Raw genomic sequence first — 15,083 nt, 5'->3', positions numbered from 1 at the left:
CGATGAAGGTATATCAGGCTTAAGTCCAAGTTTGCAGATAATACAAAGGTTGGCAGGGTTGTTAATGTCAGTAAAGACAGTATGCTACTGCAACAGAATCTAGAAAAGTTAGGTAAATAGACTGAGAAGTGGCAACTAAAGTTTAACATTTACAAATGCAAAGTACTCTATATGGGTAGCAGTAACCCAAGAGAAACATACCAACTGTGTGGTACTAGACTCAGGGAGGTGGAGAATGAAAAAGGCCTGGGGGTAATTGTGCAGTCAGATATGAAGTTCTCTGAGCAGTGGAGACGGGCTGCCAGAGCAGGTGATGGAGTTTTGTCAATGATATATAGGAATTTTTCTAGCAGAAACAAGGTAGTGATTATCCCTTTGTATAAGGCAATGGTCAAGCCACACCTTGAGTACTGTATACAGGTCTGGAGGCCTCATTTTAAGAAGGATGTAGAGTTGGTAGAATGAGTACAGCTAGGCCTCGCATAACGCGAGTTCGATTAACGCGATATTCAGTTAACGCTATTTGAAAAATGATACCACTTTTCACTTTACATGATGCAAATTTCCAGTTAACGCGATCTTTTTTTTTATGCAATGGTTGAAAAAGATTTGAATCGTGCGTTAAGCTTACCGCGAGTCGTACGGTCAGTAAACAAACGTTTGCCTGCTGCCCACCTCAGTGTGTTCCATCAACTATCGGAAGAAGACATATTTGTCTCCTGCTAATGAAGACTTGCATTTAAAAATTCTAATTTTTAAATGAGCCAGATGAAAATGTTACCGCGAAGGAAGTAACGATAAAAGAATTAGATGAAATCTTTCGTATCGCATAGAACCTCAAACAAAAGCTTTGATGTTCTCTGCGATATTTATTTTGCCAGGGCCCAGAGAAGATTGTTGTCGGCTATCGGAAATTGATTGATGAAAAGTGAAAGTCAACACTGTTCAAATATTTCCGCAACAGTAATTTCTTCATTGTGTATTTTATGTCAGAGGTTCCCAAAGTTTCTAGGTTCACGGCACCTTTAATGTCTCAGTAATTTTTTCAAGGTGCACCCAGACCAAAAGAAATACCTAACAGTTTCGTTTAGTAGTAAGGTCCAAACAACTTAATAAGAAATGCTGAAACTGTGAACTACCTCAATCTAGTAGTTCGCGCGGTGTCCGACAGATGTCGAGTATCGCTGTGTTTCCCTCGAAAATTTAAAATATTCCGCGGCGCACAGTTTAAGAACCGCTGTTTTATGCAATAAACATTTAATTCCATAATTATTTTCATTATCTTTTACATTATATACAGTTAAAAAGTTATTTAAAAGGTATTTTTAAAATTCTTTATGGACATTCCAGAAGGTCAAGGACCAATTATAATTTTTCCTATTGGTTATGATATTTGATTAACGCATTTCTGTTTTGCGCGATGCGCTCGCGGGAAGAATTAATTGCGTTAATCGAGGCCCGCCTGTACAGAGAAGGGCAACAAGATTGGTGAGAGGAAAAAAGAGATGCGCTTACGAAGTAAGGCTTAAGTTCTGCAAGTTGCAGAATGTGGAGACTAGGCACCTGCAAGGTGATCTGATCGAGGTGTATAAGGATTTGAATGGTTTGAGCAGGCTCAATGCTGACAGGATACTTCTGCTTGCTCAGGTTATGAACCTGAGGTGGCATAGATTCAAATTGAGGAAAGGCAGTTGTAGAATAGACATGCAGAAGTTTGCCTTTAGCCAGTGGTTAGTTGATTGCTGGAACAGACTTCATCTGTTGTTGTGGAAGTTGATAGCTTAAATAAATTTAAGACTGAACTAGACAAACATTTGGAGTGACTGGATGGGTGAAATGGGAAGGTGTTTTTTTTTTTTTTTTTTTGGCTGATGCTGTATAAGCTTGCTTTCTTGCATCATATGCCTCAACTAATGCTAATAACATGTTTCAGAGAAGATGAAATGGGTGCAGGAATATTACAATCAAAATGTCATACAAGTAAATAAAATTCAGACATAAAAAGATGGGAAGCTTTCTCATCTTTTCACATTATCACTGCATGGGATCTGTAACATGTTGGATCATATAACAAGTGGGATCTATAACAAGGAGTCATCACTGAGTGGGACTGTAATAAGAAGTAATCACTGAGCAGGATCTATAGTACGTTGCACAGGATGAAATGGTCCAGAATTGTGTCAGTCAAAGTGTCATACAAGTAAAGAGAATCTTGACATGAAAAGAAGAGAAAATCTATCCCATATGCAAAATTATACCTACCTTCAATACTCCAAATCTATTGACCATGGTCATAGCTATGGTTGATACAGTTGCGGTATTGAAGCATTACTTAAACTTCCATATCCAGTCGTGTATTCTAAACACCATAAGGTGCTATGCGACGAAATTCAGGCGCACCCAGCACTATTGCCATATATGACCAGATTTCAGGTTTGTGCCACTACCAGTTTTTTTTTTTTAAATGAAAGTTGATATATAATTATGAATTATTTTAATTATTTGGTATTTTGCTGTATTCAGCTAGAAAGCAATATTTACTATCAAACACAAATAAACTTGCTAACAACCGCACAATTATTGATAGCAGCTTGATGAATATAGTTTAGTGTTTTTGAATTTAAGACCATTACACAAAATAACAATTATATATAATGACTTTTGAAACTAGAAAGTTTCAAAAGTCAAAATGCAAATTGCAATAACTACTTTCTTACACCACAAACCACCTCTGGCATATTCCCTAATTGTAGATCTGAGAAACATAATCAGTCAGACTGTACTGCAGTGTCCCGACTATGCCCAGAATGGAAGGGTCCTACCATTCTGGGCATAGTCGGGACACTGCTATCTACCTACTCTCAAAGTTTACAAATTGTGGAAAGTGGGAAAAAAATATATAAATATAAGGTAGAAAATAAAGTATCCATTCATGAGGCAAGGCAGCAAATAATGCAGAGTATGCCAAAACATGTACGTGTCACAGCCACCTCTAAATATTAGTTGGTAGCTACTCAATCTCGCCAGATATTTTGAATGTTGAATGGCACCTTGATCACTCCTAACAGATCAAGCTGATAGCATCAAACAAGCTAATAAATCACAACTAGACTCATTTAATATGGACACTGAAAACAAGACCAGTGATAACAAACCAGTACTAAAAATATATGTGGAAGATAATGGATGTTCCTTTCTTTCCAGAAATAGATTAACACAAGCAAACTTTTATAAAAATGAACCAACCAACCATCCTCTTATAAAACAAAATAATGCAGTAAATTCTTCAATGAAATTGCAAAGGATTACATAGAAATTTGGATGATTTATATGACCTTATCAATCTATGATCTGATATCCATATGTTCATGTGAAACTTATCTAACTCTACAAGTATAACATAAAATCAAAAATTGTGTTCTATACAGATGTGACTGAAATACAGCACCCTCTTCTTACAGAGGTATGACAGTTCTCATATGTTCTGCACCTCCATCTAAGCATACCCCTCAACAAACCACCTTAGAGGCCATTGCAGTGCATATTGTATGATGTGTGGAATTAGCACAAACCATTGAATTTGTATTCCCCCCCCTCCAAATCAGTCATATATCCTCGAAGAACTTGAACTTATACTACCATCTCTGCTTTGTTTGTTAGATGACTTTAACAAACATCAACTTCAATAAAAAACACTAGTTGATATGAAACTTTCCAAAGCAGACGTGATTACATGTTCAGTGTGCATTTTTTTTTTTTTTTTTTTTTAATGTAAACCTCAAACACAAGAGGTATTAGAACCTATAGTACTTAGTACCGTGCTTGGGTTGGAGGTTGAGAAGACGAAAGAAGATATTTGTTGACATTGGACTTGAACTTCTGTAGACTAATTTTCAGGAAATACGTATGAAGGAAGGTTGTTCCAGAAAACGGCAGTTGAATGAATAAACGAGGAAGATGAAAAGTTGGTTCTGTGAGTTTGAAGTTGGACAGTAAATGGATGTTGGCTGATGGCGGCACGTGTTCGGACCGTTTTGAAAGAGAGACCGGGAATTATAGAAGCCAATTCAGAAGAACAGTGCCCATGGAAGTATCTGTAGAAGAGGCATGCAGCAGAAACAGTACATCTATGAGACAGCGAGTGGAGAGACTCTGTTAGAGATGAATCATTAATTAATCTAACTGCCCTCTTCTGAATGGAATCAAGAAGCCTGAGAGAGGTTTTGGGGGCACCACCCCAGATGTGGGAACAATATTCCATGGCAGGGCGGATTTGTGATTTATACAGAGTGAGCAGCTGTTTGGAAGAAAAGTAACGCCGAGAGCGAAAGAGAAAACCAAGTTTTTTAGATGCAGAGGAAGCAATATTTGTAATGTGCTTGTGCCAAGAGAGATTAGAAGTCAGGGTAATCCCCAAAAGAGATATATCATTTTTTCTAGAAATCGGAATGTCACTAAAGATAAGCATAGGAGCAGAAGAATCCTTTTTGCGAGATATAAGACAAGACTGAGTTTTAGAAGGGTCGAAGTCAACTAAGTTGTCTTTGCCCCACTGGAGAATTACCTGAAGATCGGCATTTAAGGAATTGGTAGCAGATTTTCGAGAAATTGAAGCTGATTGAGCAGGACAAGGTTTCTCAAAATGGAAAGTGGAATGCAATGTGCTATCATCGGCAAAACTATGGATAGGATTTGCAGTCAATGGAAGAAGGTCATTAATATACAAGAGGAAAAGAGTGGGGGAAAGAACTGAACCTTGGGGGACACCGGCATTAGTGGAGAAGTTAGAAGACAGAGAGCCATCTACCATCACCCTCAGTGAGCGATCACAGAGAAAACTGGATAACCAATTACTAAAAACAGTTGGCAAACCATAAGATGGAAGCTTGTTTAGAAGACCTTTATGCCAAACACGATCGAAAACCTTTGAGATGATCACTTTGTCCAATCCACATATATAATGATGTTACTGAGCATATTATCAAAAACAAATCATTAATATTATTACTGCTGCAGTATTTAAATGCAGTTTTGGTCATTGTAAGCGTGCCAGTTGCTAATGGAAGGATGCTTGTGATACTGCTAAAAGAATTAAAAAAAAAAAAAAAAAAAAAATAGAGCTTGAAACCAGTTTTAGAGGTGGCTTATGCTGTTTATTTCATTAAAATGATTAGATGTAGTAATAGCTTTTAGTTAGAACTGATTTGGATGAAAGTTTAATTCTCTGAGAAGCATTATCTAGTAGAATTATATAGAAAAAATTTAAGATAGAGTTTGATGTTGAAACTCTAAACAAACATAGAAAGCTAAAGGGGGAGAATAAGAAGAAAGCAAAGGAGGACTTGAAATCAGTCAACACTCCCGTTGGAAATGTTTAATTGTTTGAAATTTATGTACAAAAAAACTTATTTTGCAGATCTCATTTTACAATTATCATGTAAAGAAACTTGTTTTGGAGGAGATTATATTTTACAACTCCTCTTGGCCCCGGGTGCCAAGCGTATTTCGAGGCCAAGCGATATTCTGGTGATATATAGAGCGCTCTTCTAAAGTGATTGAAGTTATTTCCTTTTAAGTTCCTACGTTTCTACCAAAAGCCTTTCTTTTATAACTAGTTCTATACTTGAAAACCACAAGTTAGAACACAGAAAGGAAACACACCTTTCTTTTTCCTATATTTCTTGTTCTATTAACCAACTAACACTTCAACCGCTTGGCCTCCGAGCGGCACTGCTCCTGCCTCCCCGTGGCGGGGCCGGTAATCTGGGGGAAAAGTTATCCCCCAGGGCTAAAAGGAGCAACGATGGATAAAAATGAATATCCACCTCTAGAGCCTTCAAACTCAAGGCTAGACAAACCTAATGATGAAGACGTGAACCAAGCAAAAAGGCTCCGAAGAGAAGTTCAGTGCAATGAAATGCCAAACTTTCTGGTGATACACTCTCTCTCCAACCAACCTGTAGGCAAATTATCACCATTCGTCATCCAAAGATTTCTGGAATCGATTGCTGGAACACCAAAAATGGTTAAACGACTGCAATCTGGAGACCTATTAATTGAAACAGCCAACTCCAAACATTCCGAGTGGCTGCTCAAAACAACTACATTCGGTGGCCTGCCAGTATCTATTACTCCACACAACACCTTAAATTCCTCGAAAGGCGTTATAACCGAATGGGACCTACTTACAATATCAGAAGAGGAATTAGTTAAAGAACTGAGTAATCAAAAAGTAACCAACGCCAAACGCATAATGACCAAAAAAGATGGAAATCTCGTCCCAACTAGGTCAATCATTTTAACCTTCAGTACCCCAGATTTGCCATCCTCAGTAAAAGCTGGCTATTTAAACTGCCGAATTCGGGCTTATATTCCTAACCCGATTCGTTGTTTTAAATGCCAAAAATATGGACATTCCCAACAAGCATGCAGAGGAGAAGCTATTTGTCCTATTTGTGGTTCCAAGGAACATACACAAGCAGACTGTTCAGCATCAAGTCCCATTTGCCCTAACTGCAAAGAAAGTCACCCAGCATTTTCAAAATCCTGTGAAATGTGGAAAACAGGGAAGAAAATTCAAAAGTATAAAATTGAACACAAAGTCACATACCCTGAGGCACGCAGACAGGTTATGTTGACCATGCCCAGTCGTTCATATGCGTCTCACACTCGAAGCTTTATTTCAACAGCAGTACAAACAGATGTATCAATACCCCCCAGCACATCTATGGCTAATTGGGTTAAAAATACACTATCTAATTCAGGAAAAGACACACATCAAACTAAAACCAGTGAATCGACCAACACTCCAATCAGCATCCCAACTGATAATCGGACAGTCTCGCATGATAAAGAAAAATTAAAAACTACCAAAGACAACAAGAAACCTGAATCATCCACCAATAGTATGGAAGTAGATGTACACTCAGATCTTGAGGAACCCATACTAGAACTTCATGCAAATGACACTATGGATACTGGGCGCCCCAGCTTCCCAAAAAAAGACCGGAAAAAGTGCTCAAACAAAAAACAGTCTGATGAATCATCCTCAACTAAACCTAAATGAACCACAGTATCTTACAATGGAATTGCAGAGGTTTTCGTTGCAACACTGACGATATTCAATACTTAATTAACCGATATTCTCCAGCTGCCTTCTGTCTACAGGAAACTTACCTGACCTCACAAATTTCTCCTTCGATAAAGAACTATTGCCTTTATCGAAGAGATCGAAATACCGCTAATGCTGCCCATGGTGGGGTAGCAATCCTAGTAAACTCGAAGATCCCAACTAGACATATCCCAATCCAAACTGAAATAGAAGCTGTTGCTGTTCGCATAACTCTCCATAGTGCAATAACACTTATCTCAATCTACCTACCACCAAACCGTTCTTACTCTTTAAGAGATCTTGAAGACCTGTTTATACAGATACCTCCACCTCTCTGTATATTAGGGGACTTTAACGGGCACCACCCATTATGGGGTTCTCCCAAATTGGATAGACGTGGCCGACTAATTGAAAGCTTTTTAGAGGCACTAAATTTCAGTATACTCAATACTGGTGCACCGACACACGTACAGCTCCCAGCAGGACACACATCAGCAATAGACCTCACAATTTGTTCACCAGTACTAGTCCCAACCATAGAGTGGAATGTAATAAATGATCCCATGGGCAGTGACCACTTTCCAATAGTATGCAACTTTCTGATAGCAAAGACTCCTTCAATTCAACCGTGCAGAAAGTGGAAATTTGTCCGAGCAGACTGGGCAAAATTTCAATCGTCAATCGACCTTGATGAGGAAAAAATCCGCCTCCAACATATTGATGATGCCACAGATTACATCACGTCGCATCTTCTAAATGTGGCTAAAAATACAATACCACTATCAAATCCCCCGGGCCGAAAGCATCATAATTACTGGTGGAATGACAAATGCACCACAGCAAAGAGAGCAAAAAATAAAGCTTGGAATTTGTTTCGGCGATGTCCGAGCACAGTCAATCTTATTAACTATAAGAAATTAAGGGCAAAAGCACGCTTCATACAAAAGCAAGCAAAGAAAGAATCCTGGATCCGTTTTGCCTCTAGTTTTCACAGAAATACTGATTCCAAAATAATATGGAAAAAAATTAGACAGCTGTCTGGTAAGTTTCCTACCATACCTTCTCCAATCCTCTCTTGGAATGGGAAAGATCTCTCTAATCCAGTAGATATAGCTAATGCTTTGGGAAATACTTTTGCCGAAATTTCAGCAGCAACAGCCTATCCTACCTCATTCCAAAGAATTAAAAACACTGAAGAAAAGCATGCTATTCATTTTCAAACTGCCCGTCTTCTCCCATATAACAAACCTCTGCAATATTCTGAACTTTTACATGTCATTAAAACTGCCCGCAATGGTGCTGCCGGGCCAGATGGGATTTATTATGTCATGCTACAACATCTTGATGACAAAGCTTTGCGCTGCCTCCTGGTCTTTTACAATCGCATATTTTTAGAAAATGTTTTTCCAGCTTCTTGGCATCACTGTACAGTTTTGGCATTCCTGAAACCTGGAAAAGATCCATCCAACCCGAATAGCTATAGACCCATATCTCTCTCAAGCTGCCTCAGCAAAATTCTTGAGAAAATTATCCACAGAAGACTCGTCTGGATCATAGAGTCGGAACAGCTAATGAGCCATAGTCAATATGGCTTTCGTCAAAACAGGTCATGCTTAGATCTTATGGTCAAGGCTGAATTTGCCATACGTAATGCTTTTGTCAAACGTGAACATCTAGTAATGGTTTCAATAGACATAGAGAAGGCTTTTGATACCACCTGGCGGTATGGTATACTTAGTGATCTTTACCTTCTCGGACTACGAGGCAACCTTCCTATATTTATTCAGAACTTCTTACATACTAGATCATTTCAAGTTCAATACCAACATGCCCTTTCCACAACTTTCATCCAGGAAGAAGGTGTTCCACAGGGATCAGTACTGAGTGCCACTCTTTTTGCTCTGAGAATAGATTCTATCACTAAGCAGCTTCCAAATACAGTTGAGACTTACCTTTATGCAGATGACCTTTCGATCTCCTGTCATTCTCAAAACATGAGGTCTATTGAAAGACAGCTTCAGATAGCACTTAATAAAATTCAACAATGGGCGAGCCTCAATGGTTATCGGCTCTCACAGCAGAAAACAGTTGCCATCCATTTCTGTAGACAACGCAAACTTCATCCAGATCCCGAACTTCAAATTTCCAACATCGTTGTCCCAGTCACCAGCAACATCAGATTTCTTGGATTAATCCTAGACAACAAGTTAAATTTCCTAGATCATATTAAAAATGTACGGACCTCATGTCTAAAGAAGTTAAACATACTCAGAGCTTTATCTGCCCAAACGTGGGGTGCAGATCGTACCTCGCTTCTTCGTTTATACCGGGCATTAATCAGATCCCGTCTCGATTATGGTGCTCCAATCTATGATTCTGCCAGAAAGAGCGCATTACGCTGGCTTGATCCAATTCAGCACAGTGCTTTGAGAATTGCAACTGGTGCATTCAGAACGTCGCCAGCACATAGTCTCTACATTGATGCTCATGAGCCCCCACTAACTTTACGCAGGAAAACACTGTTACTCAAATATGCTGTCAAGATACAAAGTTGTGCCTCTCATCCCGTTCAGTCATACCTTTTCAACCCCCCATTAGAAATCCTATACAGAAACAAACCTAGTATAGTAAAGCCAGCTGGTCTTCGCCTTCTTGAATTGGTGCAAGTTTGGAATATTTCCATCCATTCCGTAAAGCAAGTGGCAACTTATACTCAGCCACCATGGGCTCCTCCTCCTCTTCCAACCTGTGACACTTACCTCTGTCAATGGAGAAAGAATACTTTGCAAGCATCAAATGTCAACCAAATTCATGCAGTTCACACTCAAAGATATACTGATTTCTCCCCAATTTATACAGATGGCTCTAAATCTAATTCAAATGTTGGAGCAGCTGCAGTGTTTCCGAATACAACTGTATCAGTTTCCCTTCCATCAGAATTTAGTATATTTTCTGCTGAATTATATGCAATTAAACTAGCTTTAGAAAATCTCTATTCTGACAGTTCCTTAAAATCAGTTATTTACACTGATTCACTCAGCTCAATCATGTCATTATGTAATTCCTCAGATAAAGTTCACCCTGTTCTTGATGAAATCAGAAGCTTATTACTGCAAATTAAAGAACGCAACCAACTGGCCACTTTTTGCTGGATTCCAGCCCATTCCGGTATTTTAGGCAATGAACTGGCTGATAAAGCTGCAAAAAACCCAACTACATTTGATTTAACCAATATCCCTGTTCCAGCATCAGATTATGTACTAACCGTTCATGCTGCTTGCCTATCACAGTGGACAGCACTCTGGCACTCTCAGACTAATAATAAACTCTTTCAGTTTAAACATGATCCAAAAATTTGGCGCTCCAGTATCCGTACATCGAGACAAGAAGAAGTAGTCCTTTCAAGGGCAAGAATAGGACATACCCATCTGACCCACCTTCATTTACTCACAGGAGATGACCCACCACAATGTACACATTGTTCTAATAATTTGTCTGTAAAACATATTCTTATTGACTGCCCCTATTATAAACAAGCCAGAACTTCATCCTTGATATCATTGGTTAACCTTCATAAACCAGTAACTCTTGAAAATCTCATTGGTGATAAGGCAAACATTTCTGAATTTTTTGACTTTCTCCGGCAAACTGGGCTTTTCAATTATTTCTGATTTCAGATTTTCTTTTGATCTAGGGAAAACTTATGTTTTAATATAATAAGTGAATAGGCACATTATAGCCTTAGCAGCTTATGTGCCATTAAGCCTCCAGAACAACAACAACAACAACAACTCCTCTTTGTGGGTCTTCTTCAATGAAGTGGAGGAGGGGGATTTATCTAATAATAGTTAAGAAAAAAATTACTTAAATTTTTACTAGTTAAAAACAAATAATAAAATGCAGTGAAACTGGATTTGAGAGATGCAATCAGAAGGAAGAGACCTGATGTATGATGAAGGAAAAATTGAAAATTACTCTGTTGACAGTGCCATTAGTCATCTTGTAACAATAATTTCTTCATGCCTTTCCCAAACACTATCCTAACATCCTCCTTATTCATCTGACCTTGAACCATCCCCCCTCCCCCACAAAATACTAAAGACTTATTAAAAGAGTGATGATAGCCTAGTGAAGCAGAAGTTATGTTAGCTATGACACACACACACACACACACACACACACTTAGTCAAGATCATTATTTTTAAAAATTTGATGTGTAAGTAACTGATGTGTAACTTTCACTAGTATTGTATTTGTTAGTTTGCATTTGTATTTGTTAGTTTGGTCCTTCGACTTTTTTCTAATGGTAAAACTGCAGGATTACAATCACTGAGGAAGCAGAGGAGAAAAGATCCAAGGAATATGATTTTAAAGTTAATCATAAATAGATTTTAAACCTTACATGGGCAAAGTACTTTCTTTTCAAGTCATTTGATCAAGGTAAAATTTAATCAAATTGCAACGTGCCATTGAAACTTTATGTTGATACAAGTAACCCTCGTACAACACGGTAGTTTGGTTCCTACAAAATCTCGTGTAATGTGAAACCGTGTTATATGGGACTAAGAACCAGTACAAAAAGAGGGATTACATTCTAAAAGATAACAAAAATAGACCATTTTTTTTATAACTATCGGAAACTTAATTTTTTTAGTATTTAATATTTTTAATATTTATTATTTAATTTATAATTTAAATTATATTATAGTTTAATTATTGTAATTTAATTATTATAATTTAATTTATTATTTAATATTATAACATTTAATTTTTAATATTTTTATAATAGTAGTAACTTAAATAGTAATAACTGAACAAATGTCTTACCTTACAAACTGATACTTATGTCAGATAATGTACATTCATTTAATTTTCTTCCTCTTCATCGCTGCTAAGCACAATTTCTTCTGTAGCATCTAGATTTTGTGTACCTTCTGCTCTCATTAAAAGTCATGAACTGCACGCTTAAGTCACAATTTTTTATGGTCTTAAACAAGCACAAGTTCAATAGCACAGAACCTAACTCAGGGATCTCCCAACAAAATACAGTGGACCCCCACTTTAAAGATATAAAGCACAAATTTAACTTTATTACCTTACCAGTTAACAAAGTTAAATGATATGTGAAAATTGGAAATATATTTTCTAGTTAACAAAATAAATAAAATTATGCTTACGTACATAGTTTAATTAATACGTACTGTAATATGTACACACTAACTAATTGATATTTCTGTTCACTGATTTTTTTTCTTTTTTTTTTTTTGTTGTAAAATTTAAAACAGTAAAAATGATAAAGCAGTTAATAACATGGCACGCATAAGTGAGATATGGAGTAATCAGTTTCTGAAAATTTATTTATGTTTTTTTATATTACTGAATATTTCATGGAAGGGGAAACACATTTCATCATAATAACGTGAAAACCACAGAATTCCAGCTATCAGTACTATCACAAATGCAATAAGATTGAGTTTACTACATGTTTATAATTGATTGCACTAACAGAAAAGCCCAATAAACAGGAAACTGCATATCATTTTTATTGTTTTATGGTAGTGACCTCCAGAAATGTGCTTTAGAAAAATATCACAAAGGCAATAACGACTAGCGAGTCAACAGCGGAGATTCACACAAAGGAATGGAACCATCAAAAATTACATCTAACATAATAGCAGGGTTTTTCCAGCACAAAAGCTCAAAAATACCATGTTATGCCAGATTTCCAGCAATTTTCAAACCATGTTAGAGCGAAACTGTGTTATATAAGTACTGTGTTTTGTGAGGATTACTGCAGTTTATCAATCGTGTTTGAGTGAAACTGTGTTGTACAAGTACTGTGTTATATGGGGGTTGCCTATATTTTATTTTTTAAATGAAAATTCAGAAAGTTCACTGCTTTGAACACTGATCCTACCTTGTGTAATTGAATTTTTTTAATGTTTTACTAACAAACTGAAAAACAGTGAAGCATTGTTTTTGTGAAAGAAGCATGGCCATCGGTGAGTATGTTTTAAGGTATTGGGTTATTTAGTTAGATGAATAGCTTCAAATTACAGTGAATTGAAATGAAAACACGTAATCATTGTTTTTAATAGTGCCTTGATTATTAAATTATATTTCAATTTAATTTTCAGTGTCACTACCAAGGTTAATAGATTTTGATTGGAGAGTTGATTTAAAGATGGCTTCAAGTAAGGTGTCCAAAATGAGTACTCCCACGTGTATTCTTCAGTTAAAGGTAATTATGCAACTTCATCATTTATTTATACACCCATTCTTCATCTGATTTGCAAGAATATTAAGAAATTATAGTATAAAAATAATATAACTTAATATATTTTTTTATGCACACTCAAAATTATACTTTGAGAACAGAGAAAGGAACTGCCCATATTGCAGATATAGGTTTTTACCTGAATTTTACTTTAAAAATAAAATTGCATGTCATAATTTTTAATTTATAATAGAATCATAATGTTAATTCTTAATAGGTGAATGATTTAAAATTACGGTAAATTAAAACTGAAATGATGTAATAATTGTGTTTAAATAGTGGGTTGATTATTGTATTATTGGATTAAAATTAATTAAATGTATTTTATTTAAAGTGTAACAGCACAGCTGTCCCGCATTCAAAAACTTTGTCAAATATATTTCTGAGATTACATGTGTAATCTTGGAAGTTATTCTCACCCGTGCTAACCACATTTGGAAGAGTAATGTAAAAGAAAAGAGTTAAAGAAAAATAAGAGTTTTATTTGATTAGTATATTAGTGTTTGAATAGGAAAGGCTGGCTGATTAAAAGTGTTAGTGAATATTGATAGTCATCAAAAGAAAAAGATAATTATGGCACCACAATAGCAGTTATCACAGAAACCAAGATGATCAATATTGGGAAGTTACAGCTAAATAATAATTATAAATCAATTTATTAATTGATTAATAAAGGGTGCTTAAAGATTTTCTAATAACTGAGAGCAAAGTGGAAGAGAAATTGTTGAAGTTAAACATAAGAAAGGCACCTGGGGTGGACGGGATCTATCCAGTTATATTAAAGGAGTCTGCAAAGGTAGTAAGCAAATTCTTAGTCATAATTATGAAAGCTTCCTTGGTCTCAGGGGAAGTCCCCACAGACTGGAGATGTGCAAATGTATCCTCAATTCACAAAGGGGGGATCTAAGGGTGACACGAGTAATTACAGACCAGTTAGTTTAACTTCTGTTCTGGGGAAAATAATGGAATCACTGGTTAAAGATGCATTGCAGAATCATCTAGACAAGACTGCAGCAATAATTCAGACACAGCATGGGTTTGTTAAGGGAAATTTTTGTCTGACAAATATGATTGGATACTATGATGTGGTTACAAAGGAACTGGATGCAAAAAATAATTTTGATATCATATACTTAGATTTCAGGAAAGCTTTTGATGCTGTTGCATATAGAAGACTACTGTACAAATTGGAGCATTATGGTATTAAGGGCAAGTTGCTACAATGAATAAAAGGGTGGTTGAGTGGGTGAAGACAGAAAGTGGTAATCAATGGATGCTGCTCTTTGTGGACTAATGTTATTAGGGGATTCCACCAGGGTTCAATGTTGGGCCCACTGTTGTTTTGTATATTTATCAGTGATATTGATGAAGGTATATCAGGCTTAATGTCAAAGTTTTCAGATGATACAAATGGTTGGCAGGCTTGTTAATGACTGTAATGGCAGTGTGCTACTGCAACAGGATCTAGAAAAGTTGGGTAGCTGGGCTGAGAAGTGGCAACTCAAGTTTAACATTAACAAATGCAAAGTACTGGATATGTGTGGAAATAACTCCAGAGAAACGTACCAACTGTGTAGACTAGACTTAGGGTGGTAGAAAATTAAAAAGACCTGGGAGTAATTGTGCAATCAGAAATGAAGTTTTCTGAGCAGTGCAGACACGTTGCCAGAGCAGGTAATGGGATATTGTCAATGA

At 36.6% G+C, this 15,083-nt stretch overlaps 1 protein-coding gene across 3 annotated transcripts in view; it reads left to right on the top strand.

The window, feature by feature from the left end:
• LOC150079926 (COMM domain-containing protein 9-like) overlaps window positions 1-15,083 on the top strand; it is a 64,935-nt gene that overhangs the window by 48,603 nt on the left and 1,249 nt on the right. For all 3 annotated transcript variants that reach the window (XM_090382760.1, XM_090382761.1, XM_090382759.1), the window contains one exon: window positions 13,249-13,352. In XM_090382760.1, the coding sequence (XP_090238886.1) occupies window positions 13,249-13,352 (104 nt within the window). The remainder of the gene's footprint in view (window positions 1-13,248; window positions 13,353-15,083) is intronic.

This window comes from Mastigoproctus giganteus, chromosome 10 (genome assembly GCF_048544385.1).
Source record: "Mastigoproctus giganteus isolate SK-2022 chromosome 10, ASM4854438v1, whole genome shotgun sequence".
In the NCBI taxonomy this organism is placed as follows: domain Eukaryota; kingdom Metazoa; phylum Arthropoda; class Arachnida; order Uropygi; family Thelyphonidae; genus Mastigoproctus; species Mastigoproctus giganteus.
Note: the sequence above shows the minus strand (reverse complement) of the source record. Positions and strands in the feature narration are given on the sequence as shown.